This window comes from Salmo trutta, chromosome 3, assembly GCF_901001165.1.
Source record: "Salmo trutta chromosome 3, fSalTru1.1, whole genome shotgun sequence".
In the NCBI taxonomy this organism is placed as follows: Eukaryota; Metazoa; Chordata; class Actinopteri; order Salmoniformes; family Salmonidae; genus Salmo; species Salmo trutta.
The window spans coordinates 8,267,330-8,284,821 of record NC_042959.1 but is presented as its reverse complement, the minus strand read 5'-3'; the positions used below and the strand labels follow the sequence as shown (position 1 = coordinate 8,284,821).

At 43.2% G+C, this 17,492-nt stretch overlaps 1 protein-coding gene across 2 annotated transcripts in view; it reads right to left on the bottom strand.

Moving 5' to 3' along the window:
• Positions 1–17,492, bottom strand: part of gria3b (glutamate receptor, ionotropic, AMPA 3b) — a 195,054-nt gene that overhangs the window by 127,471 nt on the left and 50,091 nt on the right. For both annotated transcript variants that reach the window (XM_029722136.1, XM_029722132.1), the window contains exon 3: positions 15,716–15,955. In XM_029722136.1, coding sequence (XP_029577996.1) covers positions 15,716–15,955 — 240 coding nt within the window. The remainder of the gene's footprint in view (positions 1–15,715; positions 15,956–17,492) is intronic.

The following is a 17,492-nucleotide window of genomic DNA, read 5'->3' as shown; positions in this document are numbered from 1 at the left end:
ATTAAAACAGTAATGATGCCTTCCCCCAGTCTAACTTTATTAAAACAGTAACGATGCCTTCCCCCAGTCTAACTTTATTAAAACAGTTATGATGCCTTCACCCAGTCTAACTTTATTAAAACAGTAATGATTCCTTCCCCCAGTCTAACTTTAATAAAAAAGTAACAATGCCTTCCCCCAGTCTAACTTTATTAAAACAGTAATGATGCCTTCCCCCAGTCTAACCTTATTAAAACAGTAACGATGCCTACCCTCAGTCTAACTTTATTAAAACAGTAATGATGCCTTCCCCCAGTCTAACTTTATTAAAACAGTAACGATGCCTTCCCCCAGTCTAACTTTATTAAAACAGTAACGATGCCTTCCCCCAGTCTAACTTTATTAAAACAGTAACGATGCCTTCCCCAGTATAACTTTATTAAAACAGTAACGATGCCTTCCCCCAGTCTAACTTTATTAAAACAGTAACGATGCCTTCCCCAGTCTAACTTTATTAAAACAGTAACGATGCCTTCCCCCAGTCTAACTTTATTAAAACAGTAATGATGCCTTCCCCCAGTCTAACTTTATTAAAACAGTAATGATGCCTCCCCCCAGTCTAACTTTATTAAAACAGTACCGATGCCTTCCCCAAGTCTAACTTTATTAAAACAGTAACGATGCCTTCCCCCAGTCTAACTTTATTAAAACAGTAACGATGCTTTCCCCCAGTCTAACTTTATTAAAACAGTAATGATGCCTTCCCCCAGTCTAACTTTATTAAAACAGTAACGAGGCCTTCCCCCAGTCTAACTTTATTAAAACAGTAATGATGCCTTCCCCCAGTCTAACTTTATTAAAACAGTAACGATGCCTTCCCCCAGTCTAACTTTATTAAAACAGTAATGATGCCTTCCCCCAGTCTAACTTTATTAAAACAGTAATGATGCCTTCCCCCAGTCTAACTTTATTAAAACAGTAACGATGCCTTCCCCCAGTCTAACTTTATTAAAACAGTAATGATGCCTTCTCCCAGTCTAACTTTATTAAAACAGTAACGATGCCTTCCCTCAGTCTAACTTTATTAAAACAGTAACGATGCCTTCCCCCAGTCTAACTTTATTAAAACAGTAATGATGCCTCCCCCCAGTCTAACTTTATTAAAACAGTACCGATGCCTTCCCCCAGTCTAACTTTATTAAAACAGTAATGATGCCTTCCCCCAGTCTAACCTTATTAAAACAGTAACGATGCCTTCCCCCAGTCTAACTTTATTAAAACAGTAACGATGCCTTCCGCCAGTCTAACTTTATTAAAACAGTAACGATGCCTTCCCCCAGTCTAACTTTATTAAAACAGTAATGATGCCTTCCCCCAGTCTAACCTTATTAAAACAGTAACGATGCCTACCCTCAGTCTAACTTTATTAAAACAGTAATGATGCCTTCCCCCAGTCTAACTTTATTAAAACAGTAACGATGCCTTCCCCCAGTCTGACTTTATTAAAACAGTAACGATGCCTTCCCCCAGTCTAACTTTATTAAAACAGTAACGATGCCTTCCCCAGTCTAACTTTATTAAAACAGTAACGATGCCTTCCCCCAGTCTAACTTTATTAAAACAGTAACGATGCCTTCCCCCAGTCTAACTTTATTAAAACAGTAATGATGCCTCCCCCCAGTCTAACTTTATTAAAACAGTACCGATGCCTTCCCCCAGTCTAACTTTATTAAAACAGTAATGATGCCTTCCCCCAGTCTAACTTTATTAAAACAGTAACGATGCCTTCCCCCAGTCTAATTTTTTTAAAACAGTAATGATGCCTTCCCCAGTCTAACTTTATTAAAAGAGTAATGATGCCTTCCCCCAGTCTAACCTTATTAAAACAGTAACGATGCCTTCCCCCAGTCTAACTTTATTAAAACAGTAATGATGCCTACCCCCAGTCTAACTTTATTAAAACAGTAATGATGCCTTCCCCCAGTCTAACTTTATTAAAACAGTAACGATGCCTTCCCCCAGTCTAACTTTATTAAAACAGTTATGATGCCTTCCCCCAGTCTAACTTTATTAAAACAGTAACGATTCCTTCCCCCAGTCTAACTTTAATAAAAAAGTAACAATGCCTTCCCCCAGTCTAACTTTATTAAAACAGTAATGATGCCTTCCCCCAGTCTAACCTTATTAAAACAGTAACGATGCCTACCCTCAGTCTAACTTTATTAAAACAGTAATGATGCCTTCCCCCAGTCTAACTTTATTAAAACAGTAACGATGCCTTCCCCCAGTCTAACTTTATTAAAACAGTAACGATGCTTTCCCCCAGTCTAACTTTATTAAAACAGTAATGATGCCTTCCCCCAGTCTAACTTTATTAAAACAGTAATGATGCCTCCCCCCAGTCTAACTTTATTAAAACAGTACCGATGCCTTCCCCCAGTCTAACCTTATTAAAACAGTAACGATGCCTTCCCTCAGTCTAACTTTATTAAAACAGTAATGATGCCTTCCCCCAGTCTAACTTTATTAAAACAGTAACGATGCCTTCCCCCAGGCTAACTTTATTAAAACAGTAACGATGCCTTCCCCAGTCTAACCTTATTAAAACAGTAATGATGCCTTCCCCCAGTCTAACTTTATTAAAACAGTAACGATGCCTTCCCCCAGTCTAACTTTATTAAAACAGTAAAGATGCCTCCCCCCAGTCTAACTTTATTAAAACAGTACCGATGCCTTCCCCAAGTCTAACTTTATTAAAACAGTAATGATGCCTTCCCCCAGTCTAACTTTATTAAAACAGTAACGATGCCTTCCCCCAGTCTAACTTTTTTAAATGAGTAATGATGCCTTCCCCAGTCTAACTTTATTAAAACAGTAATGATGCCTTCCCCCAGTCTAACCTTATTAAAACAGTAACGATGCCTTCCCCAGTCTAACTTTATTAAAACAGTAACGATGCCTTCCCCCAGTCTAACTTTATTAAAACAGTAATGATGCCTCCCCCTAGTCTAACTTTATTAAAACAGTACCGATGCCTTCCCCAAGTCTAACTTTATTAAAACAGTAATGATGCCTTCCCCCAGTCTAACTTTATTAAAACAGTAATGATGCCTTCCCCCAGTCTAACTTTATTAAAACAGTTATGATGCCTTCCCCCAGTCTAACTTTATTAAAACAGTAACGATGCCTTCCCCCAGTCTAACTTTATTAAAACAGTAATGATGCCTTCCCCCAGTCTAACTTTATTAAAACAGTAATGATGCCTTCCCCCAGTCTAACCTTATTAAAACAGTAACGATGCCTTCCCCCAGTCTAACTTTATTAAAACAGTAACGATGCCTTCCCCCAGTCTAACTTTATTAAAACAGTAACGATGCCTTCCCCCAGTCTAACTTTATTAAAACAGTAACGATGCCTTCCCTCAGTCTAACTTTATTAAAACAGTAACGATGCCTTCCCCCAGACTAACTTTATTAAAACAGTAATGATGCCTTCCCCCAGTCTAACTTTATTAAAACAGTAACGATGCCTTCCCCCAGTCTAACTTTATTAAAACAGTAATGATGCCTTCCCCCAGTCTAACCTTATTAAAACAGTAACGATGCCTTCCCCCAGTCTAACTTTATTATAACAGTAACGATGCCTTCCCCCAGTCTAACTTTATTAAAACAGTAACGATGCCTTCCCCCAGTCTAACTTTATTAAAACAGTAATGATGCCTCCCCCCAGTGTAACTTTATTAAAACAGTACCGATGCCTTCCCCCAGTCTAACTTTATTAAAACAGTAATGATGCCTTCCCCCAGTCTAACTTTATTAAAACAGTAACGATGCCTTCCCCCAATCTAACTTTATTAAAACAGTTATGATGCCTTCCCCCAGTCTAACTTTATTAAAACAGTAATGATTTCTTCCCCCAGTCTAACTTTATTAAAACAGTAATGATGCCTTCCCCCAGTCTAACTTTATTAAAACAGTAATGATGCCTTCCCCCAGTCTAACTTTATTAAAACAGTAACGATGCCTTCCCCCAGTCTAACTTTATTAAAACAGTAACGATGCCTTCCCCCAGTCTAACTTTATTAAAATAGTAACGATGCCTTCCCCCAGTCTAACTTTATTAAAACAGTAACGATGCCTTCCCCCAGTCTAACTTTATTAAAACAATAATGATGCCTCCCCCCAGTCTAACTTTATTAAAACAGTACCGATGCCTTCCCCAAGTCTAACTTTATTAAAACAGTAATGATGCCTTCCCCCAGTCTAACTTTATTAAAACAGTAACGATGCCTTCCCCCAGTCTAACTTTATTAAAACAGTAATGATGCCTTCCCCCAGTCTAACTTTATTAAAACAGTAACGATGCCTCCCTCCAGTCTCTGATCCTTTCCTAAGTGGTTGTATAATCAGGTGAGCTGCTTCTTCTGATAACCTGTGTGTAAGGAGGGCATAGAGATGCTGCTTGACACACACACAGAGAGAGAGGGTATAGCGCTTGACAGACTAGCACAAACACACACCTATCCACGAGACCACGGCCTACCTGATGAGCCATAACTCAGTGTGACTGATTCCTGGATGGAGAGCATCAATGAAGCCCTTTAATCCTCTCTGGGGGACAATATCCTCACCCTAATAGGGGATCGCCTTACACATTCAGCTGTATAGGGGCGTGTCTCCGTGTATGTGTGGGTGTGGGTGTGTGTTTGGGTGTGTTTGGCAAGGGGCTATGTAAGTGGATGTGTGCCAGTTGTCCTTACACAAGTAAAGGCCAGTAAATCAAATCTTCCTGGGTACGGTGTTTTTTCTCTCTGGTCTAGGGGCAGACTAACCTGACAGAGGGGGAGATTGGAGAGAGAGAGAGAGGATGGAGAAACCGAGCCTGTCTGTTTGTACATGTGTTGAAGGACGTGTGGGTTGTGGTATGTGGGTTGTACTGTAGGTTGTAGGTTGTGGGTTGTACAGTAGGTTGTGGGTTGTACAGTAGGTTGTGGGTTGTACAGTAGGTTGTGGGTTGTAAAGTAGGTTGTGGGTTGTACAGTACAGCAGCGTCCTCAGAGAGAGGAGGGCCAGGGTGTATCCAAATGGCCCCATATTACCAAAATAGTGTACTACTGTTGACCAGAGCCCATATTCCCTATATAGTGCACTACTGTTGACCAGAGTCCATATTCCCTATATAGTGTACTACTGTAGACCAGAGTCCATATTCCCTATATAGTGCACTACTGTTGGCCAGAGTCCATATTCCCTATATAGTGTACTACTGTAGACCAGAGTCCATATTCCCTATATAGTACACTACTTTAGGCCAGAGCCCATATTCCCTATATAGTGTACTACTGTAGACCAGAGTCCATATTCCCTATATAGTGTACTACTTTAGGCCAGAGCCCATATTCCCTATATAGTGCACTACTGTTGACCAGAGTCCATATTCCCTATATAGTGTACTACTTTTGACCAGAGCCCATATTCCCTATATAGTGTACTACTGTAGACCAGAGTCCATATTCCCTATATAGTGTACTACTGTAGACCAGAGTCCATATTCCCTATATAGTGTACTACTGTAGACCAGAGTCCATATTCCCTATATAGTGTACTACTGTAGACCTGAGTTATGTACAGTAGCAGAGAGAGAGATGTTCTAATTTCCAACCCTGTAAGGTTGTGACCTTTCTATAATGAGCAAATAAACTATTAATTCAGTGTGTGTGTGTGTGTGTGTGTGTGTGTGTGTGTGTGTGTGTGTGTGTGTGTGTGTGTCAAAGTCTAACCAAGGTGCTTACCACAATTTAAAGAGTAAACGAGAAGTGTGGGAAAGTACAGATCATAGTACTGTCTAAAGGAGGGAATACACATCCTGCAACAGTCTAGAGGAGGGAATACACATCCTGCTACTGTCTAGAGGGAATACACATCCTGCTACTGTCTAGAGGGAATACACATCCTGCTACTGTCTAGAGGGAATACACATCCTGCTACTGTCTATAGGAGGGAATACACATCCTGCTACTGTCTATAGGAGGGAATACACATCCTGCTACTGTCTAGAGGGGGGAATACACATCCTGCTACTGTCTAGAGGGGGGAATACACATCCTGCTACTGTCTAGAGGGAATACACATCCTGCTACTGTCTAGAGGGAATACACATCCTGCTACTGTCTATAGGAGGGAATACACATCCTGCTACTGTCTAGAGGGAATACACATCCTGCTACTGTCTAAAGGAGGGAATACACATCCTGCTACTGTCTATAGGGAATACACATCCTGCTACTGTCTAGAGGGAATACACATCCTGCTACTGTCTATAGGAGGGAATACACATCCTGCTACTGTCTAGAGGGAATACACATCCTGCTACTGTCTAGAGGGAATACACATCCTGCTACTGTCTATAGGAGGGAATACACATCCTGCTACTGTCTATAGGAGGGAATACACATCCTGCTACTGTCTAGAGGGAATACACATCCTGCTACTGTCTAGAGGTAATACACATCCTGCTACTGTCTAGAGGGAATACACATCCTGCTACTGTCTAGAGGGAATACACATCCTGCTACTGTCTAGAGAGAATACACATCCTGCTACTGTCTATAGGAGGTAATACACATCCTGCTACTGTCTATAGGAGGGAATACACATCCTGCTACTGTCTATAGGAGGGAATACACATCCTGCTACTGTCTAGAGGGAATACACATCCTGCTACTGTCTAGAGGGAATACACATCCTGCTACTGTCTATAGGAGGGAATACACATCCTGCTACTGTCTAGAGGGAATACACATCCTGCTACTGTCTATAGGAGGGAATACACATCCTGCTACTGTCTAGAGGGAATACACATCCTGCTACTGTCTATAGGAGGGAATACACATCCTGCTACTGTCTAAAGGGAATACACATCCTGCTACTGTCTAAAGGAGGGAATACACATCCTGCTACTGTCTATAGGAGGGAATACACATCCTGCTACTGTCTATAGGAGGGAATACACATCCTGCTACTGTCTAGAGGGAATACACATCCTGCTACTGTCTAGAGGGAATACACATCCTGCTACTGTCTAGAGGGAATACACATCCTGCTACTGTCTATAGGAGGGAATACACATCCTGCTACTGTCTATAGGAGGGAATACACATCCTGCTACTGTCTAGAGGGAATACACATCCTGCTACTGTCTAGAGGGAATACACATCCTGCTACTGTCTAGAGGTAATACACATCCTGCTACTGTCTAGAGGGAATACACATCCTGCTACTGTCTAGAGGGAATACACATCCTGCTACTGTCTAGAGGGAATACACATCCTGCTACTGTCTATAGGCGGTAATACACATCCTGCTACTGTCTATAGGAGGGAATACACATCCTGCTACTGTCTATAGGAGGGAATACACATCCTGCTACTGTCTAGAGGGAATACACATCCTGCTACTGTCTAGAGGGAATACACATCCTGCTACTGTCTAGAGGGAATACACATCCTGCTACTGTCTATAGGAGGGAATACACATCCTGTTACTGTCTAGAGGGAATACACATCCTGCTACTGTCTATAGGAGGGAATACACATCCTGCTACTGTCTAGAGGGAATACACATCCTGCTACTGTCTAGAGGGAATACACATCCTGCTACTGTCTATAGGAGGGAATACACATCCTGCTACTGTCTAGAGGGAATACACATCCTGCTACTGTCTAGAGGGAATACACATCCTGCTACTGTCTAGAGGGAATACACATCCTGCTACTGTCTATAGGAGGGAATACACATCCTGCTACTGTCTAGAGGGAATACACATCCTGCTACTGTCTATAGGAGGGAATACACATCCTGTTACTGACTAGAGGAGGGAATACACAGTGCAAGAAGTGACTACTTCCTCACTTTAATATTACATAACAAGAATGACAAACTACACCCCACATCACTACACCAAACGCTGGCTACATGTTGGTATATTGTCACCGTAGTCACAACACACACAGGCACACGCAAAGACAAGCAAACACACACACGCACACACACACACACGCACACACACACACACACACACACACACACACACACACACACACATGCCTAACATCTAAAGAACTCTTAATAACTCTTAATTAATACAAATAAATATCCCCTAAAGGCATAGGCATAGACTGTAATTTCCATGCTGAAATATATGCCGGGCTGCAGCTACAGCTGTAGCAGCACACCTAATTTAAGATGATAAACAAACAAAAACCAACACTGTGATTAAACAGAGATTAACCAACACATTAAGGCTGTGAGATACTGCCCCCAAAGCTTAGTTACAATGACATACTGCACCCACAGCTTAGTTACAATGACATACTGCACCCACAGCTTAGTTACAATGACATACTGCCCCCAAAGCTTAGTTACAATGACATACTGCACCCACAGCTTAGTTACAATGACATACTGCACCCACAGCTTAGTTACAATGACATACTGCCCCCACAGCTTAGTTACAATGACATACTGCCCCCAAAGCTTAGTTACAATGACATACTGCACCCACAGCTTAGTTACAATGACATACTGCACCCACAGCTTAGTTACAATGACATACTGCACCCACAGCTTAGTTACAATGACATACTGCACCCACAGCTTAGTTACAATGACATACTGCACCCACAGCTTAGTTACAATGACATACTGCACCCACAGCTTAGTTACAATGACATACTGCACCCACAGCTTAGTTACAATGACATACTGCCCCCACAGCTTAGTTACAATGACATACTGCACCCACAGCTTAGTTACAATGACATACTGCCCCCACAGCTTAGTTACAATGACATACTGCCCCCACAGCTTAGTTACAATGACATACTGCCCCCACAGCTTAGTTACAATGACATACTGCACCCACAGCTTAGTTACAATGACATACTGCACCCACAGCTTAGTTACAATGACATGCTGCACCCACAGCTTAGTTACAATGACATACTGCACCCACAGCTTAGTTACAATGACATACTGCCCCCACAGCTTAGTTACAATGACATACTGCCCCCACAGCTTAGTTACAATGAAATACTGCCCCCACAGCTTAGTTACAATGACATACTGCACCCACAGCTTAGTTACAATGACATACTGCACCCACAGCTTAGTTACAATGACATACTGCACCCACAGCTTAGTTACGATGACATACTGCCCCCAAAGCTTAGTTACAATGACATACTGCCCCCAAAGCTTAGTTACAATGACATACTGCACCCACAGCTTAGTTACAATGACATACTGCACCCACAGCTTAGTTACAATGACATACTGCACCCACAGCTTAGTTACAATGACATACTGAACCCACAGCTTAGTTACGATGACATACTGCCCCCAAAGCTTAGTTACAATGACATACTGCACCCAAAGCTTAGTTACAATGACATACTGCCCCCAAAGCTTAGTTACAATGACATACTGCACCCACAGCTTAGTTACAATGACATACTGCACCCAAAGCTTAGTTACAATGACATACTGCACTCAAAGCTTAGTTACAATGACATACTGCACGCACAGCTTAGTTACAATTAAATACTGCACCCACAGCTTAGTTACAAAGAAATACTGCACCCACAGCTTAGTTACAATGACATACTGCACCCACAGCTTAGTTACAATGATATACTGCACCCAATGCCTAGTTACAATGACATACTGCCCCCAAAGCTTAGTTACAATGACATACTGCCCCCAAAGCTTAGTTACAATGACATACTGCACCCACAGCTTAGTTACAATGACATACTGCACCCAAAGCTTAGTTACAATGACATACTGCACCCAAAGCTTAGTTACAATGACATACTGCACCCACAGCTTAGTTACAATGACATACTGCCCCCAAAGCTTAGTTACAATGACATACTGCACCCAAAGCTTAGTTACAATGACATACTGCACTCAAAGCTTAGTTACAATGACATACTGCACTCACAGCTTAGTTACAATGACATACTGCACCCCCAGCTTAGTTACAATGACATACTGCACCCAAAGCTTAGTTACAATGACATACTGCCCCCAAAGCTTAGTTACAATGACATACTGCCCCCAAAGCTTAGTTACAATGACATACTGCACCCACAGCTTAGTTACAATGAAATACTGCACTCACAGCTTAGTTACAATGACATACTGCACCCACAGCTTAGTTACGATGAAATACTGCACCCACAGCTTAGTTACAATGACATACTGCACCCACAGCTTAGTTACAATGACATACTGCCCCCACAGCTTAGTTACAATGACATACTGCACCCACAGCTTAGTTACGATGACATACTGCACCCACAGCTTAGTTACGATGACATACTGCACCCAAAGCTTAGTTACGATGACATACTGCACCCAAAGCTTAGTTACAATGACATACTGCCCCCAAAGCTTAGTTACAATGACATACTGCACCCACAGCTTAGTTACAATGACATACTGCACCCAAAGCTTAGTTACAATGACATACTGCACTCAAAGCTTAGTTACAATGACATACTGCACTAACAGCTTAGTTACAATGACATACTGCACCCAAAGCTTAGTTACAATGACATACTGCACCCAAAGCTTAGTTACAATGACATACTGCACCCACAGCTTAGTTACAATGAAATACTGCACTCACAGCTTAGTTACAATGACATACTGCACCCACAGCTTAGTTACGATGAAATACTGCACCCACAGCTTAGTTACAATGACATACTGCACCCACAGCTTAGTTACAATGACATACTGCCCCCACAGCTTAGTTACAATGACATACTGCACCCACAGCTTAGTTACGATGACATACTGCACCCACAGCTTAGTTACGATGACATACTGCACCCACAGCTTAGTTACAAGACATACTGCACACACAGCTTAGTTACGATGACATACTGCACCCAAAGCTTAGTTACAATGACATACTGCACCCAAAGCTTAGTTACAATGACATACTGCACCCACAGCTTAGTTACAATGACATACTGCACCCAAAGCTTAGTTACAATGACATACTGCACTCAAACTTAGTTACAATGACATACTGCACTAACAGCTTAGTTACAATGACATACTGCACCCAAAGCTTAGTTACAATGACATACTGCACCCAAAGCTTAGTTACAATGACATACTGCACCCACAGCTTAGTTACAATGAAATACTGCACTCACAGCTTAGTTACAATGACATACTGCACCCACAGCTTAGTTACGATGAAATACTGCACCCACAGCTTAGTTACAATGACATACTGCACCCACAGCTTAGTTACAATGACATACTGCCCCCACAGCTTAGTTACAATGACATACTGCACCCACAGCTTAGTTACGATGACATACTGCACCCACAGCTTAGTTACGATGACATACTGCACCCACAGCTTAGTTACAAGACATACTGCACACACAGCTTAGTTACAATGACATACTGCACCCACAGCTTAGTTACAATGACATACTGCACCCAGAGCTTAGTTACGATGACATACTGCACCCACAGCTTAGTTACAAGACATACTGCACCCACAGCTTAGTTACGATGACATACTGCACCCAAAGCTTAGTTACAATGACATACTGCCCCCAAAGCTTAGTTACAATGACATACTGCACCCACAGCTTAGTTACAATGACATACTGCACCCAAAGCTTAGTTACAATGACATACTGCACTCAAAGCTTAGTTACAATGACATACTGCACTAACAGCTTAGTTACAATGACATACTGCACCCAAAGCTTAGTTACAATGACATACTGCCCCCAAAGCTTAGTTACAATGACATACTGCCCCCACAGCTTAGTTACAATGACATACTGCACCCACAGCTTAGTTACAATGACATACTGCACCCACAGCTTAGTTACGATGACATACTGCCCCCAAAGCTTAGTTACAATGACATACTGCACCCACAGCTTAGTTACAATGACATACTGCACCCAAAGCTTAGTTACAATGACATACTGCACTCAAAGCTTAGTTACAATGACATACTGCACTAACAGCTTAGTTACAATGACATACTGCACCCAAAGCTTAGTTACAATGACATACTGCCCCCAAAGCTTAGTTACAATGACATACTGCCCCCAAAGCATAGTTACAATGACATACTGCCCCATAGCTTAGTTACAATGACATACTGCCCCCAAAGCTTAGTTACAATGACATACTGCCCCCACAGCTTAGTTACAATGAAATACTGCCCCCACAGCTTAGTTACAATGACATACTGCACCCACAGCTTAGTTACAATGACATACTGCACCCACAGCTTAGTTACAATGACATACTGCACCCACAGCTTAGTTACAATGACATACTGCACCCACAGCTTAGTTACAATGACATACTGCACCCACAGCTTAGTTACAATGACATACTGCACCCACAGCTTAGTTACGATGACATACTGCCCCCAAAGCTTAGTTACAATGACATACTGCCCCCAAAGCTTAGTTACAATGACATACTGCACCCACAGCTTAGTTACAATGACATACTGCACCCACAGCTTAGTTACAATGACATACTGCACCCACAGCTTAGTTACAATGACATACTGCACCCACAGCTTAGTTACAATGACATACTGCACCCACAGCTTAGTTACAATGACATACTGCACCCACAGCTTAGTTACAATGACATACTGCACCCACAGCTTAGTTACAATGACATACTGCACCCACAGCTTAGTTACAATGACATACTGCACCCACAGCTTAGTTACAATGACATACTGCACCCACAGCTTAGTTACAATGACATACTGCACCCACAGCTTAGTTACAATGACATACATTTCTTCTAGTTTAAAAGCAGATGGAGGTTGTGAATGGCCTGTAGATTACATTACACAGTGCTTATAGAATGTCACCCAATTCCTTGTTTCAACTATAGGGTAAGGTTCCAGCACACTGCACCTGGGGTTTAGGTCATGCATAGTTTGTCATTTTGGCTATGGATATTATCAATGTTGATGCTGTCAACTGTTTCAAGTGCACCTCAAAGAGTCAATACTTAAAAACCCTCAACTAAACCAAGTCAAGGTCTACGGTAGAACCAACCTGTTAAACCTTACCTACCGCTGTCTGTGTTGCATGTTATACACTGCTCAAAAAAATAAAGGGAACACTTAAACAACACAATGTAACTCCAAGTCAATCACACTTCTGTGAAATCAAACTGTCCACTTAGGAAGCAACACTGATTGACAATACATTTCACATGCTGTTGTGCAAATGGAATAGACAACAGGTGGAAATTATAGGCAATTAGCAAGACACCCCCAATAAAGGAGTGGTTCTGCAGGTGGGGACCACAGACCACTTCTCAGTTCCTATGCTTCCTGGCTGATGTTTTGGTCACTTTTGAATCCTGGCGGTGCTTTCACTCTAGTGGTAGCATGAGACGGAGTCTACAACCCACACAAGTGGCTCAGGTAGTGCAGCTCATCCAGGATGGCACATCAATGCGAGCTGTGGCAAGAAGGTTTGCTGTGTCTGTCAGCGTAGTGTCCAGAGCATGGAGGCGCTACCAGGAGACAGGCCAGTACATCAGGAGACGTGGAGGAGGCCGTAGGAGGGCAACAACCCAGCAGCAGGACCTCTACCTCCGCCTTTGTGCAAGGAGGAGCAGGAGAAGCTCTGCCAGAGCCCTGCAAAATGACCTCCAGCAGGCCACAAATGTGCATGTGTCTGCTCAAATGGTCAGAAACAGACTCCATGGGGGTGGTATGAGGGCCTGACGTCCACAGGTGGGGGTTGTGCTTACAGCCCAACACTGTGCAGGACGTTTGGCATTTGCCAGAGAACACCAAGATTGGTAAATTCGCCACTGGCACCCTGTGCTCTTCACAGATGAAAGCAGGTTCACACTGAGCACGTGACAGACATGACAGAGTCTGGAGATGCCGTGGAGAACGTTCTGCTGCCTGCAACATCCTCCAGCATGACCGGTTTGGCGGTGGGTCAGTCATGGTGTGGGGTGGCATTTCTTTGGGGGGCCGCACAGCCCTCCATGTGCTCGCCAGAGGTAGCCTGACTGCCATTAGGTACCGAGATGAGATCCTCAGACCCCTTGTGAGACCATATGCTGGTGCGGTTGGCGCTGGGTTCCTCCTAATGCAAGACAATGCTAGACCTCATGTGGCTGGAGTGTGTCAGCAGTTCCTGCAAGAGGAAGGCATTGATGCTATGGACTGGCCCGCCCGTTCCCCAGACCTGAATCCAATTGAGCACATCTGGGACATCATGTCTCGCTCCATCCACCAACGCCACGTTGCACCACAGACTGTCCAGGAGTTGGCGGATGCTTTAGTCCAGGTCTGGGAGGAGATCCCTCAGGAGACCATCCGCCACCTCATCAGGAGCATGCCCAGGCGTTGTAGGGAGGTCATACAGGCACGTGGAGGCCACACACACTACTGAGCCTCATTTTGACTTGTTTTAAGGACATTACATCAAAGTTGGATCAGCCTGTAGTGTGGTTTTCCACTTTAGTTTTGAGTGTGACTCTAAATCCAGACCTCCATGGGTTGATAAATTGGATTTCCATTGATTATTTTTGTGTGATTTTGTTGTCAGCACATTCAACTATGTAAAGAAAAAAGTATTTAATAAGATTAATTATTTCATTCAGATCTAGGATGTGTTGTTTAAGTGTTCCCTTTATTTTTTTGAGCAGTATATTACATAACAATATCTACCTTGTCATTTTGCCATGAATATTATCAATGTTGATGAACTCAAAAAGTACTTCAAAAGCACTTAGCTCTATCTGTGTGTTTACCTCACACTCTGAACTATATCAAGGCCTGGGATGGCATGGCACCTAGCTCTATCTGTGTGTTTACCTCACACTCTGAACTATATCACAGCCTGGGATGGCATGGCACCTACCTCTATCTGTGTGTTTACCTCACACTCTGAACTATATCAAGGCCTGGGATGGCATGGCATCTAGCTCTATCTGTGTGTTTACCTCACACTCTGAACTATATCACAGCCTGGGATGGCATGGCATCTAGCTCTATCTGTGTGTTTACCTCACACTCTGAACTATATCAAGGCCTGGGATGGCATGGCACCTAGCTCTATCTGTGTGTTTACCTCACACTCTGAATTATATCAAGGCCTGGGATGGCACGGCACCTAGCTCTATCTGTGTGTTTACCTCACACTCTGAACTATATCACGGCCTGGGATGGCATGGCACCTAGCTCTATCTGTGTGTTTACCTCACACTCTGAACTATATCACAGCCTGGGATGGCATGGCATCTAGCTCTATCTGTGTGTTTACCTCACACTCTGAACTATATCACAGCCTGGGATGGCATGGCATCTAGCTCTATCTGTGTGTTTACCTCACACTCTGAACTATATCAAGGCCTGGGATGGCATGGCACCTAGCTCTATCTGTGTGTTTACCTCACACTCTGAACTATATCACAGCCTGGGATGGCATGGCATCTAGCTCTATCTGTGTGTTTACCTCACACTCTGAACTATATCAAGGCCTGGGATGGCATGGCATCTAGCTCTATCTGTGTGTTTACCTCACACTCTGAACTATATCACAGCCTGGGATGGCATGGCATCTAGCTCTATCTGTGTGTTTACCTCACACTCTGAACTATATCACAGCCTGGGATGGCATGGCACCTACCTCTGTCAGTGTCGTAGAGGTAAACGAACTTCTGCCACTTGTAGTGTGACAGCAGGCTGAGGACGGCCCCACGCAGTGCAGGTCTCATCTGGATGACAAACTGCACTTCGTTGTCGGTGGGGTAACTGGGCGTGACGAAGGAGGTGTGCAGCGCCCCACAGAATGACGTCAGGGTGTTCATAGACTTTTTATCGTAGAAGCCGAAGATGGCATAGACCCCTCGGGAGAACTGAGAGCAGACTGGAGAGAGAGGGAGAGAGGGAGGGAAGCGTTAGGATGCTTGAGAGAGAAAACAAGATCAGACACACACCCACACATATGTCAAGTGTTTGAAAATTCAAACTTTCTTGGTAGCTACACTGCAGAAAAATCTATAACAGCCAATTTGTGGAATGAGATCTTGCAGTAATACCAGCATTACTCTTTATCAGGGAGCCTATCTGCATTGGATGACATTTATACAGCTGGGGAAAACACTTGCATTTATTTGTAGATCTGTCATGTACTCTGGTGAGATCTCAGAATTGGGCAGCAATAAAGACCCAGGCAATGTCGCAAATGGCAATACTTTTGACCAGGGCTCATAGGGCTCATAGGGCTCTGGACAAAAGTAGTGCACTACAAAGGGAATAGGGTATCATTTGGGATAAGCACACATCCAGTTTAGTCAAGAACAGACCAGGGACTTGTGCTATTGACTATTCTATTGTTTCCACTGCATTAGGCAAGCTCAATCAAACCCAGATCAAGTATTTGAAATAATTTCAAATAGTATTTGGGGAAGGTTTGGTGAAGCAACATGCAGCAGGCTAACCTAACGTAGCAGGCATAGAAAGACACCTGAGCTGAGTCGTCACTTCCACTTCAAATACTGTATCCCTGACAACCAGAAACATCCCATTTCTTCCAATGCTGTTAAGGGTGTCTTGTGTCTGATATACATAACTCTACCACTGTTAATCACACTTGAAAGAGATTGGCTTTCCAAGTGTTCTGATTGACAAATCATACCTTCTGATTAGCTAATCAAGTGTTCCTAACGTCTCCAAGCCTCTGGAATGATACATCCAATCACGTCTGCTGTTTTAATGTCATGTTGACCATTGGGGGTATTAGAATACATCAGCTAGAATGTACAGTGCCTGACGTAACGTCTCACACTGTAATGCGTGTGTACTGGTGACAGAGAAGTCAGGCGCAGGAGAGCTACAGACTGTGTTACAACGGTGCAGTTTAATAATAAAAATCACTGTGAACAAAAACAATAAATAAATACAATGGGACAAAACCCTTCGCACGCCAGACATAACGTGCACAAACTCTTACAATCAACAATTCCGGACAAGGACATGGGGGGAATAATTGATGGAATTGAAAAAGGGTGTGAGGGAAGACAAGACAAAACCAATGGAAAATGAAAAGTGGATCGGCGATGGCTAGAAGGCCGGTGACGTCGACCGCCGAACGTCGCCCGAACTAGGAGACGGACCGACTTCGGCGGAAGTCGTGACACACACAGGGGCGTCATACACCCCAAAAATCTGAGGAGGGGCACAAAGAACGTGAGGATGGCTGGGGGATGGTCCTGTGGGGGGCTGGGCCCCCCGTTCAGATGTTGGAGAATTTTGCATTTTTCAAACACCTGAAACAGCTTTTTCCTGCAAATCTAGAGCCAAAATCATTATGCATAATTCTAGGTCAAAAATATGTTAATTATTCTGCATATCTAAGCATGCAACAGAGGGTGGTGCCGTCAGCCCAACACAGGCACACTGCC